Source organism: Lathyrus oleraceus, chromosome 1 (assembly GCF_024323335.1).
Source record: "Lathyrus oleraceus cultivar Zhongwan6 chromosome 1, CAAS_Psat_ZW6_1.0, whole genome shotgun sequence".
NCBI lineage: Eukaryota > Viridiplantae > Streptophyta > Magnoliopsida > Fabales > Fabaceae > Lathyrus > Lathyrus oleraceus.
Window position 1 is genome coordinate 272,058,950 of NC_066579.1, and position 16,046 is coordinate 272,074,995.

Below are 16,046 nucleotides of genomic sequence, written 5' to 3' on the forward strand. Positions count from 1 at the left end.
TTCAGTTAGACTTTCTGCTTGAGAGATTCTTCCGTACTCACGGGTTCAAAGTCTACTAACATGGTACACTGAATAATTTCCTCTTCAGAATCTATTTCAGTATCTTGTAGCATGTCAAACTCTACAAACCTTCTCAAAATGTTTCTGATTCATTTTGCCCTCTGAACTTGTTCAGAACCTTCTAATTTTGTAATAATATTAGATATTGGAACTCCAAAAGTACCGACTTCAGAAGCATGACAACTTTCAAAATCTGGAATATTCCCAGAATCTGGACTGCCACCAGAATCTGAATCACCATCAGAATTTGATTCTTCCTCAGAGTCAATCTCGCATTCTGATTTTGACCCACTCTCATAATCATTTTTAGGATCTGACTCATCTTCAGAATCAGAATCAATATCTTCAGAAGTTAACTCTGCACCGGAGTTGGATTGAGACTTGCTCCAATCCCATATTTCTGACTCTTTCATAACAACATCTCTATTGACTTCAACCTTGTTAGTGAATTGACAATGAAGCTTATAAGCACATATACCGCGATACCCCCGCCAGTAACATCACCTTGCTTCTATCTTCCAAATTCTTTTTAGTAGCATATGGAACATGTTTATAACAGACAAAATCAAATACTCTGAAATGACTCACACTTTGCTTATCTCGAGTCCACCTCTCAAAAGGAACAATTTCCTTCAGCTTCTTGGTTGGACACTTCTTGAGCACATATGCTGCAGTGGCAACAAATTCTCCCCACGAAGTGTTAGGAAGCTCTTCTCCTTCAACATTGTCCTTGTCATATCAAGCAAAGTTCGATTTCTCCTTTCAACAAGACCATTGTATTGAGGAGTATATGGAGCAGTCACTTCATGCTCAATTCTATTCTCCTCTATAACGTCTTGAACTCTGTAGAGTTATACTCACCTTTCTAGAGTTATACTGACATCCACCATCAGTTTTGAGAATCTTCAGAGTTTGACCACTCTGATTCTCAGCCTTGATTATGAATTTCTTAAATCCAGCAAACACCTCATGTTTGAACTTTATAAGGGATACCCATATCATCCTTGTGAAATCATCCACAAATGACACAAAGTATTAATTCCTTCCTAGTGAAGGTTCTAGAAATGGTCCACGCACATCAGAATGCACTATTCTTAAAGCATGTTTTTCTCTTGGAGCTACTTCTGATGCAAATGGTAGTCTTGGTTGCTTCCCTCTCATGCACACATTGCATGATTTTCCTGGTTTCTTAATTGCAGGAATTCCACGTACCAGTTTCTTTGAATTCAAATTCCCTAAGCTTCTGAAGTTAAAATGACCAAATTTTTTGTGCCACAACTTACTTTCCTTCCTAACACTTGTTGTGCAAGGCATTCAGAGTCTGTAGTTTTAACATTCACCTTGAATGTTCTATTCCTTCCCTGTTCTGACTCCATAATCAACTTTTGATTACAATCATACAACTTCAAAAGATTGTCCTTCATGGTAACTGAGAATCCCTTTTCAATTAATTAGCCTACAGTCATCAGATTTCTCTTCACACCCGAAACATACCAGACACTCTGAATTAGTGCAGATTTGCAATTATTCAAAATCACTCTAACATTCCCCATTCCTTCAGCATTCAGATACTTATCATCAGCACGTCTGATCTTGGTCCTCTTCCTAGAGTCAAAATCAACCAGCCATTTCTTATTTCCAATAAGATGGTTTTAATAACCAGTGTCCATATACCATCAGTCTTCTAGAGACACACTATCAGAATCAGGAGCCATTAATAACACATGTTCATTATCAGAACTTGTGGCTATACTCACTTCTTATGATTTCCTCTCCTTGTTTGACCAACAATCTGCAACGAAGTGGCCAAACTTCTGACAAAAATAACATTGAACTTTTATCTTGTCATACTTCTCCTTTCCATTCTAACTCCCAGAAGTTGAGGTTTCTGACCTTTGAGACCTACCATATCTTTTATTGGTTTCTAACCAAAACTGCTTCTGGTCTTTCTTGACAAAAGAAGCTTTCAGAGTCTGCTCTACCTCTCTCTCTCAAAGGTCCTTTCAGTCAGACGTAACTCTTACGCCTCTAGACTGCTTTGCATCTCTTCTATTCTCATGATGCTCAGATCCTTAGAATGTTTAACTGCCACAACGATGTAATCAAACTGAGGAGTAAGAAATCTAAGTACCTTTTCAATGATACTTTCTTCAGAGAGAGTTTTTCGACACGACTTCATCTCATTTATAATCAAAATCACTCTAGAGATGTAGCCAGGTACCTTCTCATTATTCTTCATGTTGAGGTTCTCATACTGCTTACGTAGTGACTGAAGTTTCACCTTCTTCACTGATGCATCACCGCCGTAGCACCGCACCAGTGTGTCCCATGCAGATTTCGTCATTGTCGAATCAATGATTTTCTCAAACACGTTCACATCCACACACTGATGGATGTAGAACAGAGCATTCTAATCCTTCTTCCTCATATCACGCTGAGCATTTCTCTACGCATCAGTTGCATTTTCTAGAAGGGCGACTTGAATGTAACCTTCGTTGATGAGATCAAGAACATCTTGAGCTCCAAATAACACATGCATCTGAATCATCCAACGATTCCAATTATTACCATTGAACATTGGAATCTTGGTGCTCAGATTATTTCCGTTCATCTTAAACCTTGTGCAATACACTCAGATCTCACATAAACACAATATTTCCCAATCCCGCGGAATCAAGATATGTGCTTATGTTACGATTCTGAACAGAAATTCAACACAAATTCTCCGAACAAAAATCAATCACACAACGCCTCACCATTTCACTCGTGTTTCCTATGGTGTTTCCCTGTGGATCTGAACCGAAGCTCTAGATACCAATTGTTGGTGCAGAAGGTGATAAAGATGAACAAAACAAACAAGAGAGAGAAGTGAGAATAATAACAAACTTGCACTACTATTAAAAGCTTCAAAATGATTGCACACAGACTGCGAAGAGGATAATGACACTCACACCACTCACTTGTTTAAATACAAGTGAGACTTAAGTAGAAATATTAAAGTATCCTCTAACATACATTGTTAATAAATTTCTGAAAATAAATTAATTCTAACAATTGTTATAGAAAAAATTGAATAATCTTTGCTCTTGAATGATAGGTTAATCGAAAGAATAGATAAATTAACATTTAAATAAAAAATAAAATGAAAAGAAATGACGACATTATAAGAAATAAAACATAAATAAGAATTTTTGGGATTCGAAATGTGTTAAGATTTTGTTCGATTATATATAATTATTTTTGTAAAAATAAAACGCGACGCGTCTGAGATTTATACAATTTTATAATAAAATATATTATTTATAATTGTATAGTATATTATTTATAATAGTTTACATTAGTTTTGAATTTACGATCCTTAACTTTTTAGGCTATAATAATGTTTAAAACCTGAAGAATCTTGATCTCGGTTTCTTGGCCACAATTTATATCTATGACTTTGGAGTTTGGATTATATTGTAATTGTAGTTTTTTAAGATACATATTGTGTTTTGATTTTTTGTCTATCTATTTTTATTTGGTTTTTTAATAAAAATTATAGTGATGTAATATAGATATTTTGATAATATTCTAGAAAGAAAAAAGAAAGGAGATATTTTGATAACATTATTCGTTGTGAGGCAAGTGTTCCTTTTAAGTGTCACATGACTACACACAAGCACATTTTCTTTCTATGCCTTTACTCTGTTTTCTCGTTGGTTTCCCTTTCTCTTTCTAAATCATTTATAACCAATCACAAAACCTTCAATTTGGCAACTAGCTCTCTCACACAAAACACACACACTCACAATCTCCCTCTTACCTTACCTCTTTCCTTCAACCATGCTTGCCTATATATATACCTCACCTTACTCTTCTCTCTCTTAAAACCAACTCTCTCCAATTCCCACTTTCCATCTCAAAACCTTTTTCCACTCTCTCCAACACTTTGATATGTTGTTTACTAGTGACCCCGTTTCCTCAACCCCTTCATCTTCCTACAACACATCATCATCATCATCAGATTGGGAGATACGGCTAGCAGCGAGTTGCCCCAAGAAGCGAGCTGGGAGGAAGATATTCAAGGAAACTCGCCACCCGGTTTATAGGGGCGTGAGGAAGAGGAACTTAGATAAATGGGTATGCGAAATGAGAGAGCCCAACAAAAAGACTAGAATTTGGCTAGGAACTTTCCCAACGGCCGAGATGGCCGCCCGAGCCCACGATGTTGCCGCGATGGCACTGAGAGGCCGCTACGCCTGTCTCAATTTCGCAGACTCGGTGTGGCGACTCCCTATTCCTGCAACCTCTGATACAAAAGATATACAAAAAGCCGCAACAGAAGCTGCCGAGGCTTTCAGACCAGACAAGATTTTAATGACTAAGGACGTGGATAACGCTGTACCGGTCATCCTTGTACCGGTCATCGCAACAGAGAAGTTGAATATGTTTTGTATAGAGGAGGAAGACGAAGTGATGAACATGAACATGCCAGAGTTATGGAGGAATATGGCTCTAATGTCCCCTACACATAGTTTTGGATACCATGAATATGAACATATTGATGTACAAGATTTTCAAGATGACGAGGTATCACTATGGAACTTTTAAATCTGATTTATATTTTATTTTTGGATTGTAGAATAGAAAATGTCTATATTACACTACAACCTTTTTGATTAATACCATTTCTTTTGTTGCTTTTATGTGAAGTAATCACTAATCAGATTTTCTATTATACTAAAGAAGAATACACTTTTGGAATTTCGACTTTTGACATAGAAAATAAAATCTATTGTCTTATTCTTGTCTTCTCTTTTGTAGGATTTTAAAAAACATTGTACAATGATTTGGAGCGTGACTGCAATTGGAGTTCATTCGTCGCATTTCGCCGTAATATCAAGGATCATGATCGGTACTGACTGTGAACTCATCGTTGATCTTTGTTTTCTTTTCGGTAAAGAAAAGTATAAAGAATAATGAGTGAAACTTGAATGGTCACTCTGAATTTACTGCATAATCAAAAAAGGTGATTTGTAAACTCAGCAACTTGTTCACGCTTTTGATTTATAAAAAAATTAAAAAAATTAAAAAAATTAAAAAAATAAAACAGTATACATTTTAGTAATCAAATATAAAGCTTAATTAAGAGAAGCAAAAGCGTAATTGATCTCTAAACGTGTGTGGCTCCAAAAGATGAAGTACTCGATCTTCTTTGTACATATTAAATCATGTATCGCTTTCAAGCCTAATTAAGTAATGGAAAAGGACAAGGAAGCTAATGACTCAACTCAAATTTGTATAATATAAAATATTGGAGTTAGTTTGTACATCTATATATTATATTTGATAGTTCTGCTATCTTTCACTCTAGTTTAACAAGTTTTCATAGTGGTATAAACTCAACTACTTATTCCATCTTAAAATAATTAAATTATTTTAATTATAGTGTCTCAATTATTATATTTGAATGTATGACGAACCTTATTTATATTTTCACTACTTATTCTTTTTAGTTTCGTACTACATATCCGAATTTATACCACTTATCGAAAAGAATTATCGAAACCAATTACAAACTGTGTGATTGAACTAATGGAAATGGACGTTTAATTGGAGGTTGATTAGGTCAAAACACAGGGGCTCTAAAAGAAAAACAATTAAAAGAAAAACGGTGCATTCATTCTAGTTTAAAAACTGTATATTTACCTTTGTTGCCTTGGATTTCTTTCTGTATTACTTCATAGTATATAGTTCATTTTAACTTCATTTTACTTTTATGATACATTTTTCTTTAAAGACAAATCACTGTATATAAATAAAGGAGAGAAGGAGTACAAGATATAAAGTGGAGCTAAGGCACAAGAAACCATAGAACACAAAACATAGGAAAGATAAAAAAAGACACAGACACCTCAAATAATCCAAACTACCCCAAAAAGAACCAGACTAGAACTTGGAAAAAACAAACCACCATCAACATAGTAGTATCTTCTATAGTCAGCTTAGTACCACACCATAAATCAAATGACACACTTGAACCACTATTCACACAGACATAAAATAGGATCTGCAAGCTAAGTAGAGAAAGAACAAACATACCCCAACAACTTCCAAGATATTATTTACAGAAAAGTGAGATACACTTATCTTACATAGCCTTCTTGTAAATCGGTGATCCTATAAAGATGGATTTTCCATAATGTCCACACAATTGAATCTCAAATCATGATAAGTCCACCTATAATCTTAGTCAAATCCCCTAAGATTTTTTTTTAACTAGAGGTAGAATATCACCTAGTAAGATAACTATCCTCCTAAGACACTGAAAGATCTTATACCACAAGTTTTCACCCAACATATAACCCACAAGAAAATATGGGATCTTATTGTGGAGAAGTTGTCAAGAAAAGAATGTCATTCTATAGGGAGCCGAACATCACTAAATAGAAGCCAGAGTAAATTATAAACTAGAAGGAAAGGTAGAAAGAAAAGAATAACACTAAAAAATATTGCAGTAGACAGAGGAGGCGATGTAAGCATTACTCTCCCTGGGTGACGAACACAAACAATCACTCTCAAGTGAGAGAGTAACTCTCTGGATAGTCAAGATAGGGTCATCCACCAAATCTTGCTAATAACCAAAGAGAGGTCGCCTCCAATAAAAATTATAGACCATGACTCCATCTTTCCAAGTAGCAATATCACCAACCTTATTCTTTTTTTTCTCATTGATCGAAAAAGTAACTCTTAGAGAAGTGGGTCCCACCCAAAAATCATTGAAAAAAGATGTAAGCCTACATGATCCAACCTTCCTCCTTAGTCTTTCCACAAACTTGTGTAACTATATCCTTACGGTTATAATCAGGAAGTGATAAAAGTTCATAGATGAGCAAGATATACTTAGCCATGATAATGTCATTGTTTGATGATGACAATGTAAGTTATGAGTATGCCTAAGATGTTGGTGAATTATGACTTAAAAAAATTTATCCTGTTTTTATGCGAACTGGTTCTATCTTTTCTAGTTAGTTTAGACGATGAAAGCGGTAAAATGCAGAAAACAAAGAACATCGGGATGTATCCTGGTTCCCCTCAAAATCCAAGAGTACTCCAGTCCTCTTACAACATGTAAGAGATTTTATTATAGTTAGATCTTCATAAACAAGACTCTAACCAAGTTATCAAGAACAATCCTCTTGAAACTTGTCCCACAAGAAAAGAAAACAATCCTCCCTTTTCTTGTAACCTTATCTCCAACAATCCTGGACAATAAGTAAAGACTTCTACAAGAAGATACAATCCACCTCCTTATAGAATCCTCCAAGTATCAAACAATTCTTTATACCTAGGTATTTGTAACAACAATAATAATTTGAATAAGATGAAAATTGTAGAATGGACAAGACTTAATCAAATGACTAAAGTCTTCTTCTCTTTCAAATATGAAATATCAATATCATATACTCTCTAGGTACTCAATGATACTTTGTTGAATACGATATGAAAATGTATTTCAAAAAATAATGAAAGTTCTATTGGAAATATTATGTAGGGAGACTTTTAAGATTAGTTTTATAGAGGTGAATGTAAAATGAATTTTGGAAATGTATTTATAGTGATGAAAGAAACCACTCAAAAAACATGGCAATGATTATAGAAATTCTGAAAATTCATTAGTGAAAAGAAGCAAAGGTTGCCATGAAGAGATATGATGAAATGATGTAATGAAATAAAGCATTTTTACTCAAGCATGCCAGGTACAATCAGTTATACCAAAAGGAAAATTGATTGTCCTAGTTCACAATGTTACAAATTAAAACCACATCAGGTACAATGGATTGATGAAAAATGACAATTGATTGTCATTTATGAAAAGTTACTTTTTTAAAGAGTCGGTTGCAAAATGATTTTGTTACAATCGATTGTTTCCATAGTGCAATCGATTGTAGCCTCTAAAAAAATTGAAATATTTTTTTTAAATAAAACCAAACAAAAATCATTATCTATTGAATTAACCAAGCCAATAGATCTTTAAAAAATAATTACTTTGGTTCAAATATGAAAAATCTTTTTAAATGCATGATAAAAATTCTTTGAGCACTAAGATTGAATATGTTATGATTTTTCATATACCTTGAGGCTTGATCAAAAGCTTGAACAAAGTCATGCAACTTTTTCCTTCTTCTTTGATAATGTAGATTTGATCTTGAATCATAAAGCTTGAATAAATATCTTCATCAAAACATGTTGGAAGCTTGTCTTCGCAATCTCCCCTTTTTTATATGATGATAACCATATGAGAAAAGAAGATTATTCTTGATCACAATGCTCCCCCTTTCTCTTAGAATCATATGCTTAGATATCTCCCCATAACTTTGACAAGTCATACTAACTTTGATTCTTCCTGAAAATGTTAGATCATAAGCATATACAAATATATAATATCTTTTCACCCTTTGTCATTATCAAAAATAAGAGAAAAGTGTAATTGAAAGTGAACAAATAGAGAAAGTAAAAAATTAGAGAAACTTAACATAATCATATTGTCTTTGTCATTGCTGGGGATAAAGCATTTGCATCCAAAGATGTGAAAGTGAACACTATTTGGCTTTCTTCCTTTGAGGAGTTCATATGGAGTCTTTTTAAATATTGGTCTTATAATAACTCAATTACTTACATAGCATGTCGTTCTTACCGCATCTTCCTAAAAGATATTTTGGTAGATTTGTATCACTAAGCATCGCTCTTGCAAGATCTACTAGGGACCAATTCTTTCTTTCCACCATTCCATTTTGTTGTGGAGTCCTTGGTCCTGAAAAATTGTGAAAGATTCCATGTTCTTCACAAAACTCTTCAAAAGGTGCATTTTGGAACTCTCCACCATGATCTCTTCTTATGGAGGCAATTTTTAGTAATTTTTCAATTTGAATTTGCTTTGCATACTTCTTGAACGCCTTGAATGGATCACTTTTCTACACTAAAAAGAATGTCCAAGAATATCTAGAAAAATCATCAACAATAACTAAAGCATATACATTACCTTCGAAGTTCTCGTTCTTGATGGACCAAACAAGTCCATATGCAACAAGCATCGTGTCCTTAAAGTAGACACCACGTTCTTGGGTTTAAAAGTTGATTTGGTTTATTTTCCCTTTTGACAAGCATCGCATAATTTATCTCATGAGTGGCTTCATCTTCAATCAAGCATTCATCCTTGGTGAACTTGATCTTGAAGCCTTTGTCACAATGGTGGCTTATACTTAGAAGATTGTACTTTAGTCCTTCAACATAAAGAACATCTTCAATGAATGTGAAATGTAATGCTCCAACTTTTCCTATGCCAATAATTTTTCCTTTGATGTTGTCTCCATAAGTGACATATATCTTGGCTTTAAGCACTAGATTTGAAAATCTATTGATATCTCCCATTAAATGCTTATTGTAGCGGGGTATTCATTACCTTATGGTTTATTGACTAAACCAAAAGTAAATCATACAATTCGAGTCGCCACCGCACTTTTATTTGTCCAAAGGAAAGGCTAAAAAGCGAACAAAAGCCAAGAAGTTTTATCAAATCAAAAAACTAATAAAAATGTCAAAGATCTGGGTAAGGGGGTTGGTTATGCAATGGGAAGGTTTTAAGCACCCAAAACATCCTTAGTACTCTAAGGGAGCCCTTTTTGCAAAGATGTATTGTAGGTTGGTATTTGTGAAAATATTTGTGCAAACAAGATTGGGGGGATGAGAAAAGAATATACATATTTACAATTTTGTTGTTTGAATGAATGAACCCATTGCCTACGTACCATCACAAAGGTAGGATCAAAACCTCGTAGTTCGGGGTAAAAATCTCAAAATATGGGTGAATTGATTTGTCAAAATCCTTAAGGTCTTTTGTTATCAATGGGAGAAAACTCAACCTAAACCAACAATCCACCATGTGAGGAGAGCCTCAACATACTAGTGAGGGGTTAACCCTATAAAAAGTATGGAAGATATATAATCCAATCACTAAGGATAAGGTGAGGTTTACATCAACCACTATGATAACTTAAACCTATGACTAATGTTTATGAAAGAAAGGTCTTAACAAAGGGTGGCCATTGGAACCACAAAATTAACTTGAAGTGAGTTGTATTTACAAGTTGGATGTATTCACAAAATGAGGTCCAAGTATGAATTAAGGTTCATTTACAATGAGTATTAATGAAAAGAGTTTGAAAAATCAAAGGCATAAGGCCTAGGTTTCTAATTTGAAAACAATGTCAATGTTTGCACAAAATGAGTTTGGCTTGGGTTAGAGTGGAGAGAAGAAGAGAAATGCTAGTCCTAAACATGCAAACATGAGAGAAGAGATAAAACCCTTGGAGTTCCTTTTCTTGAGATCATAAAGATGATTCAAGATGCTTCTTTCCTTTGGACTTAGCAATTAACTCAAGCAATCAATCAAATATTCATATTCAAGCTCCTAGGATCTCCATTTGGCTTGTCTCTCTTAACTTGGCTATTCATGACAATGGTCCTCCTTACTATCTCAAGTTTGGAATCCCTATCACACAAGAACAAACATCAAAAAGTTCACAATGCAATAAGAGGAATGGACAAAGAATGAGTTTAGATTAGGGGTCCTTTGAAGTCAACTTTCAAGATTTAGCATTCTAAAGGCATGAGGCCTAGTTGCTCTTCAACAAGTTTAGCATTCTAAAGGCATGAGGCCTAGATGCTCTTGAACTCCTTTAAGCATAGGTAAGGTCCTAATTCTAAGTCCTTTCTCCTTTTTGCATTGGGTTCACACAAACAAAACAAAACAAGCACAAAGCAACAATATATTTATATACAATAATGAGCTCAAATGAGCAAAAGGAAAATGGCATAAACATAAAATATGAGCTCAAGTGAGAAAAGGGAAAAGACAATATGAATAAATGAGCAAGAAATTAAATTTCATTAAAGTAAATTGCAAGAATTAAATGCTTGAATTAAAGTTAGTAATTAGTAGTTAATGTTAGTGTGTCATAAGACAATTTAGCGCTATGTTAAGCAATCGTAAGTGGACTAATGTAGTAGTCACAGCTATCTGAGGTCGGTCAATAAAACTATAGGCAAATAAACACAAGTTAGAGATCATGACTAGTAAGCCAAGCTCCTACAACTTGCCATGCTGAAAGAAAAAGAAGGAAGGTCTTGTATGGATTTCAGCTTTTTTGCTTGACCAAGAAGCAACCTATCTTGGACACAAAGCAATTCACTTGATCTTTGATCAAGTTGAATTTTATTTGGATCAAAGAAGGTTAAACCTCTCATATGTCAAGGCTAACCACAAATCATTAACTCATTGGCCAAAATAAAAAGAAGAAGATGAAGATGAAATGAAAATGGACAAAATGAGAATTCAAATGACATAATCAAAACACAATGATTAAATGTGAATGAAATCATCATCAACCAATGTAAAACAGAAGAGAAATGAAGATTAGAGGTCAACAAAGTCAAACATATTTTTTGGTATTTTTGAAATTAAAATAAAACATAAAATAAAATGAACAAAATATGGTCAAACTTCAAATTCAATTAAAATCAACTTGATTAAGTCCAATTGAATCATCATAAGTCTAACATGGTCAAACAAGGTTTTCCAAATTTTCTCAACATTTTTTGAAAACAGAAACTATTTTAAAACAATTAAAAACAAAGAAAAATAACACAAATGAACTAAAATCTCAAATAAATCTCAAATCAATTAAGAAATTGATGAGAATATTTTTCATAGACTTATCATGATCCATATGTGTTAAGAAAATATTTTTGGAATTTTTGGATACCAAAAAGTATTTAAAATGAATTAAAAACTATTAAAAACAAAATAATTCACAAAAAATATTAAATGGAATCACAAAAATAATTAAAAATCAGATTATGAAACTAGATTTTTCAAGAATTTTTTTGCAATTGGTCTCATATTTGTGTGATTCCAAATAAAATAGTTATGTTTTTTTGGAAATAAATGGAATAAAAGAAAATAAAACAGAAATTAGAAAAATATGAAAAACCAGGAAGCGCATGAATCACTTCATTAATTGACGTGGACAAATCTAATGGCTCAGAGGCGCGCTTCCATTGTGGTCATTAGTCAAGCGCGTTGCAAAGTGTATTAAAATAAGTCAACTAAACAAATGGCTGAGATTATAACGTGCACATGAGATCCAAGGGCCAAGAGGTTCCACGTGGGGACGGTGGTGGAAACCACCGTCTTCTCCGGTGGACTAACTGATTCCGGCCACCAGTTGTAGGTTTTTCAACCTCAACCAAAATGCACGAGCCTTATACCAAAGTGAAGTTGGGGTGATGTACATCACCCCTGTAACCTTGGATTATCCTCAAGATCTCTATATAATGAGAAATCTTAGCTTGAATTTCAAGGTGTTCAAACTGAAATGCTCTAAAACACAAAATCAAAGCCACCACTGGCTTGCCTCTTGATAGAGGACTTCAGAAAACCATTTGAACACAAGCAAATCACATTATATAATGAGGTATGGATCAAAACAGTTTGAACATCTACCTTTGAAGAGCAGCTTTGTGCAACACGGTCCACTCAATCTTTTGCTTCCAATTTGCTCTTGAGATGTTGTATGAATGCAAGGCTAAGGAATAAGTCTTGAAGATCAACTGATTTTGTTGAAATTCAAGCTTGAATTGGAAACGTGAAAATCAGAATTTCTTTGGTATGGTTTGGTATGGATTTCAGCAGAGCTTCAGGTTGAATTCAGGGTGAAATTTGAATGAGGCAAGGCATGTATTTATAGTTGGAGCTGATGTCAAGTGAGGAGAAACTCGTGTGCATGAAGCTTTGGGTCCTCCATGCATGGGCCTGTACAGGCGCATGTGAGGCCCAAAATCAACTGGAAATGCAAGCTGATATCATACCAAATGGAAATGGACGTGCAATTTTCCTTGTGTTTGCTTGTGCATGAAGATTCAAAGTGAATTTCATAATTGGGCCTAAATGTTCCCCTCTTCGAAAGTCACACATAAAAAATCCAAACATAGGCATGTGAGTAATGGTTGGAAAGGTCTTGACATAAGGAACAAAATATATGTTGGGAAAAAATCCATTTGGAGTTTGGAAATTGGTGAAAACTGACCTTGAGGTTTAAGGTACAAAACATGTATAAGGAAAATTTGTCAAAAATGGTCAACTTCAAGCCCTTCTGTTTCAATGATGCAAGCCTCAAATGAAAAAAACTCCAACAGAAAAGTTGTAGATATTTTCAAGATTATCAATTTAGACTCAAAGTTTTCATCATTTGGATTTTTGATGAGAAAGTTATGGGAACTTGAAGTTGGACATTTTTCACATTTCAATGGTTTTGGTCCAAAGTGACCTATAATGTTTTGTATTATCACATGTGTTTCTTTTAGGATTATTAAATTTTGTACAACATAACAATTGAATTAGACATCTTAATATTTCCAATTCAATTTGTCTCACCTCAAAATCATAAAAAATGAAGAAGTTAGGTCCTTGGGAAGTTGACCCAAAATTAGGGTTTCAGTCAAAATGACCTATAATGTTTTGAAATGAATGATGACCTTCCAAGTTTCAAATGGATTTTTTATGAACATGAAAGTTTTTCATATGGTTCTTAAGAACATGTTTTCTCTTGGGGTCATCTTCATTTGACAAACACATCACTAGTTAGGTCTCAGTGGATCTCAAATTAGTCAGATGACTTGACTGGTCAACTTCTTAAGGCCAAACCTCAATTCTTGATTTATGAATGATTGAGGATGCTAACATAATCTCATATATGCATAAAATAATCAAATAAAGAACTTCCCTTGATTAAATTTGATCATGGGTTGAGGTTGCTTAATGAGCAAGGCACCTTCAATGCATAGTTGAATTAGGGTTTCCTTGGGAAACAATCCTCAAGCCCTTTGATTTATCTTGATCAAATTGGCAAATTGAGATACTTGGGAGACAGTATGATGATTGAGATCTTTGTGAACCATTTTCATTCTTGCTTTCATCTTCATCTGGCCGTTTCAATGAGCATAGGAGCCTCCTAGGAGCAAGGGCACATGTGATCACTTGAGCTTCAAAACAAAAGAAGTTAGTGACATATTTTTGTGCTTTTCATTAGTAAACAAAATAAGAAAAGAAATAATATACAATTCAAGCATGCTTGGTGGTCTCAAACCACTCACACAAGTCCCCACCCTAGGGTTAAGGAGCCACACATGCTATGATCCTTGAGGCAATGCAATGAGCAATGATATGATGCCATGAGGGATCTTAGGGTCAAAATTAGGGTCTTACAAGAATAAGTGTTGATCAGAGTTTATATAAAAGCATGATTGGTAGTCTTTTATACCTTACATCAAGTAGACCAGATAGAACTTTTGTTATTGGAGTATGTGCTAGATATGAAGCAGAACCTAAAGTGAGTCACATCAATCAAGTAAAAAGGATTCTGAAGTATGTGAATGCCACATGTGATTATGGAATGTTGTATTCTCATGATTCAAATTCCATGTTAGTGGGGTATTGTGATGCTGATTGGGCTGGGAGTGCCGATGACAGGAAGAGTACCTCTAGAGGATATTTCGCTTTGGGTAACAATTTGATTTCATGGTTCAGTAAGAAACAGAATTGTGTATCCCTATCTACTGTTGATGCTGAGTACATAGCAGCAGGTAGCAGCTGCTCTCAACTAATATGGATGAAACAAATGTTGATTGAATATAATATCACACAAGATATCATGACATTATTCTATGAAAACTTCAGTTCTATTAATATCTCCAAAAATCCTATTCAACGCAGTAGGACTAAACACATTGACATCAGACATCATTTTATTAGAGAACTTGCTGAACACAAAGTCATAACACTTGAGCATGTTAGCACTGAAAACCAGCTTGCTGACATTTTTAACAAAGCCTTGGATGTAGTTCAGTTTGAAAAATTAAGAGGAAAACTTGGGATTTGAGTTAATGAGAATTTATGACAATTACATCTTTAATTGTGTCAGACAAGTTTTGAACTCTCATCATTACACACGACACGCTTGTCTAAGCCCATTACTCCATTGTGTATCCTTTTAGACAAAAACACGCTACCCATTTCATTCAAATGTTTTGTTCCTCTCTAGAAATTTGTGCTCACCTTCTCTCAAGTGTCTTTCCCAATTCCATTTGTGTCTAGTGTTACATAAGATGTCGAAACAATCTTCACCCAAGCACATGCATGTCTCAACTGAAACCAATGGATCATCATCCCCAACTGCTAGGGAAGATGAACCATTCCAAATGATCAATCTATCTGACCTTGCCTTGGATGTTGCTTCCTTATCCATGATTCATTCGTCCTCTCAGAAGAAAGCAATGCCTTCTGTTTCAAAGAATGTCAAGACTTCGGGTAAGTCCTCTATTTCTGAGTCTATAATCCCTAGTGAAGATAAGACTATTGTTGAAGAGGGTTCTAGGTCTAAAGGTTCTGAGATTAGAAACCCTACTAAGCATACTGGTGGCACTGAGAATCAAACTGAAGCGGAAATGATGATCATTGATAAGGAACTTTAGATGTTTGTTACCTTTGTACTGAAGGAAGTAAACCCATATGTTTTTCTATATGTTCAAACATATTTGGCAAAAGAAACTAGTCCTGATGGTGATTCTAGTGAAAAAGCTGAGGAATGTGTCCCTGAGCAAGCTGCTTATGAAAGAAGGAGTAGTAAGAAGGATAATGAATGTGTCCCTAAGTAAGCTGCTCATGAAAGAAGAAGTAAAAAGAAAGTTGATTTTGTTGTCAACGTTGATGACGTAACATCTGATGAGGAACCTCTTACCAACATCGTGGCTCCTGGTATAACCAAGAGACTTCAGAGAAGAAAAGGAAAGTCCGTGATGTTTGAAGATTCCCCTTCTAAGGAGATAAAAAGAAAATATGGTGGTATGAAAGGCACTCCCTCTAGAAGTTCCAAAGGAAAATCTCTTGT

At 34.5% G+C, this 16,046-nt stretch overlaps 2 protein-coding genes across 2 annotated transcripts; both read left to right on the plus strand.

Annotated features, from left to right (window-relative positions):
- Positions 1-3,746: 3,746 nt before the first annotated feature.
- LOC127130278 (dehydration-responsive element-binding protein 1A) lies at positions 3,747-5,412 on the plus strand. The gene is made up of 2 exons (XM_051059318.1): positions 3,747-4,629; positions 4,864-5,412. Exons 1-2 carry the CDS (start codon positions 3,994-3,996, stop codon positions 5,017-5,019), a joined length of 792 nt encoding a protein of 263 aa, XP_050915275.1. The 5' UTR covers positions 3,747-3,993; the 3' UTR covers positions 5,020-5,412.
- Positions 5,413-14,399: 8,987 nt separating this feature from the next.
- On the plus strand, positions 14,400-15,091 carry LOC127102916 (secreted RxLR effector protein 161-like). The gene is made up of 2 exons (XM_051040236.1): positions 14,400-14,742; positions 15,081-15,091. Exons 1-2 carry the CDS (start codon positions 14,400-14,402, stop codon positions 15,089-15,091), a joined length of 354 nt encoding a protein of 117 aa, XP_050896193.1.
- Positions 15,092-16,046: the final 955 nt, after the last annotated feature.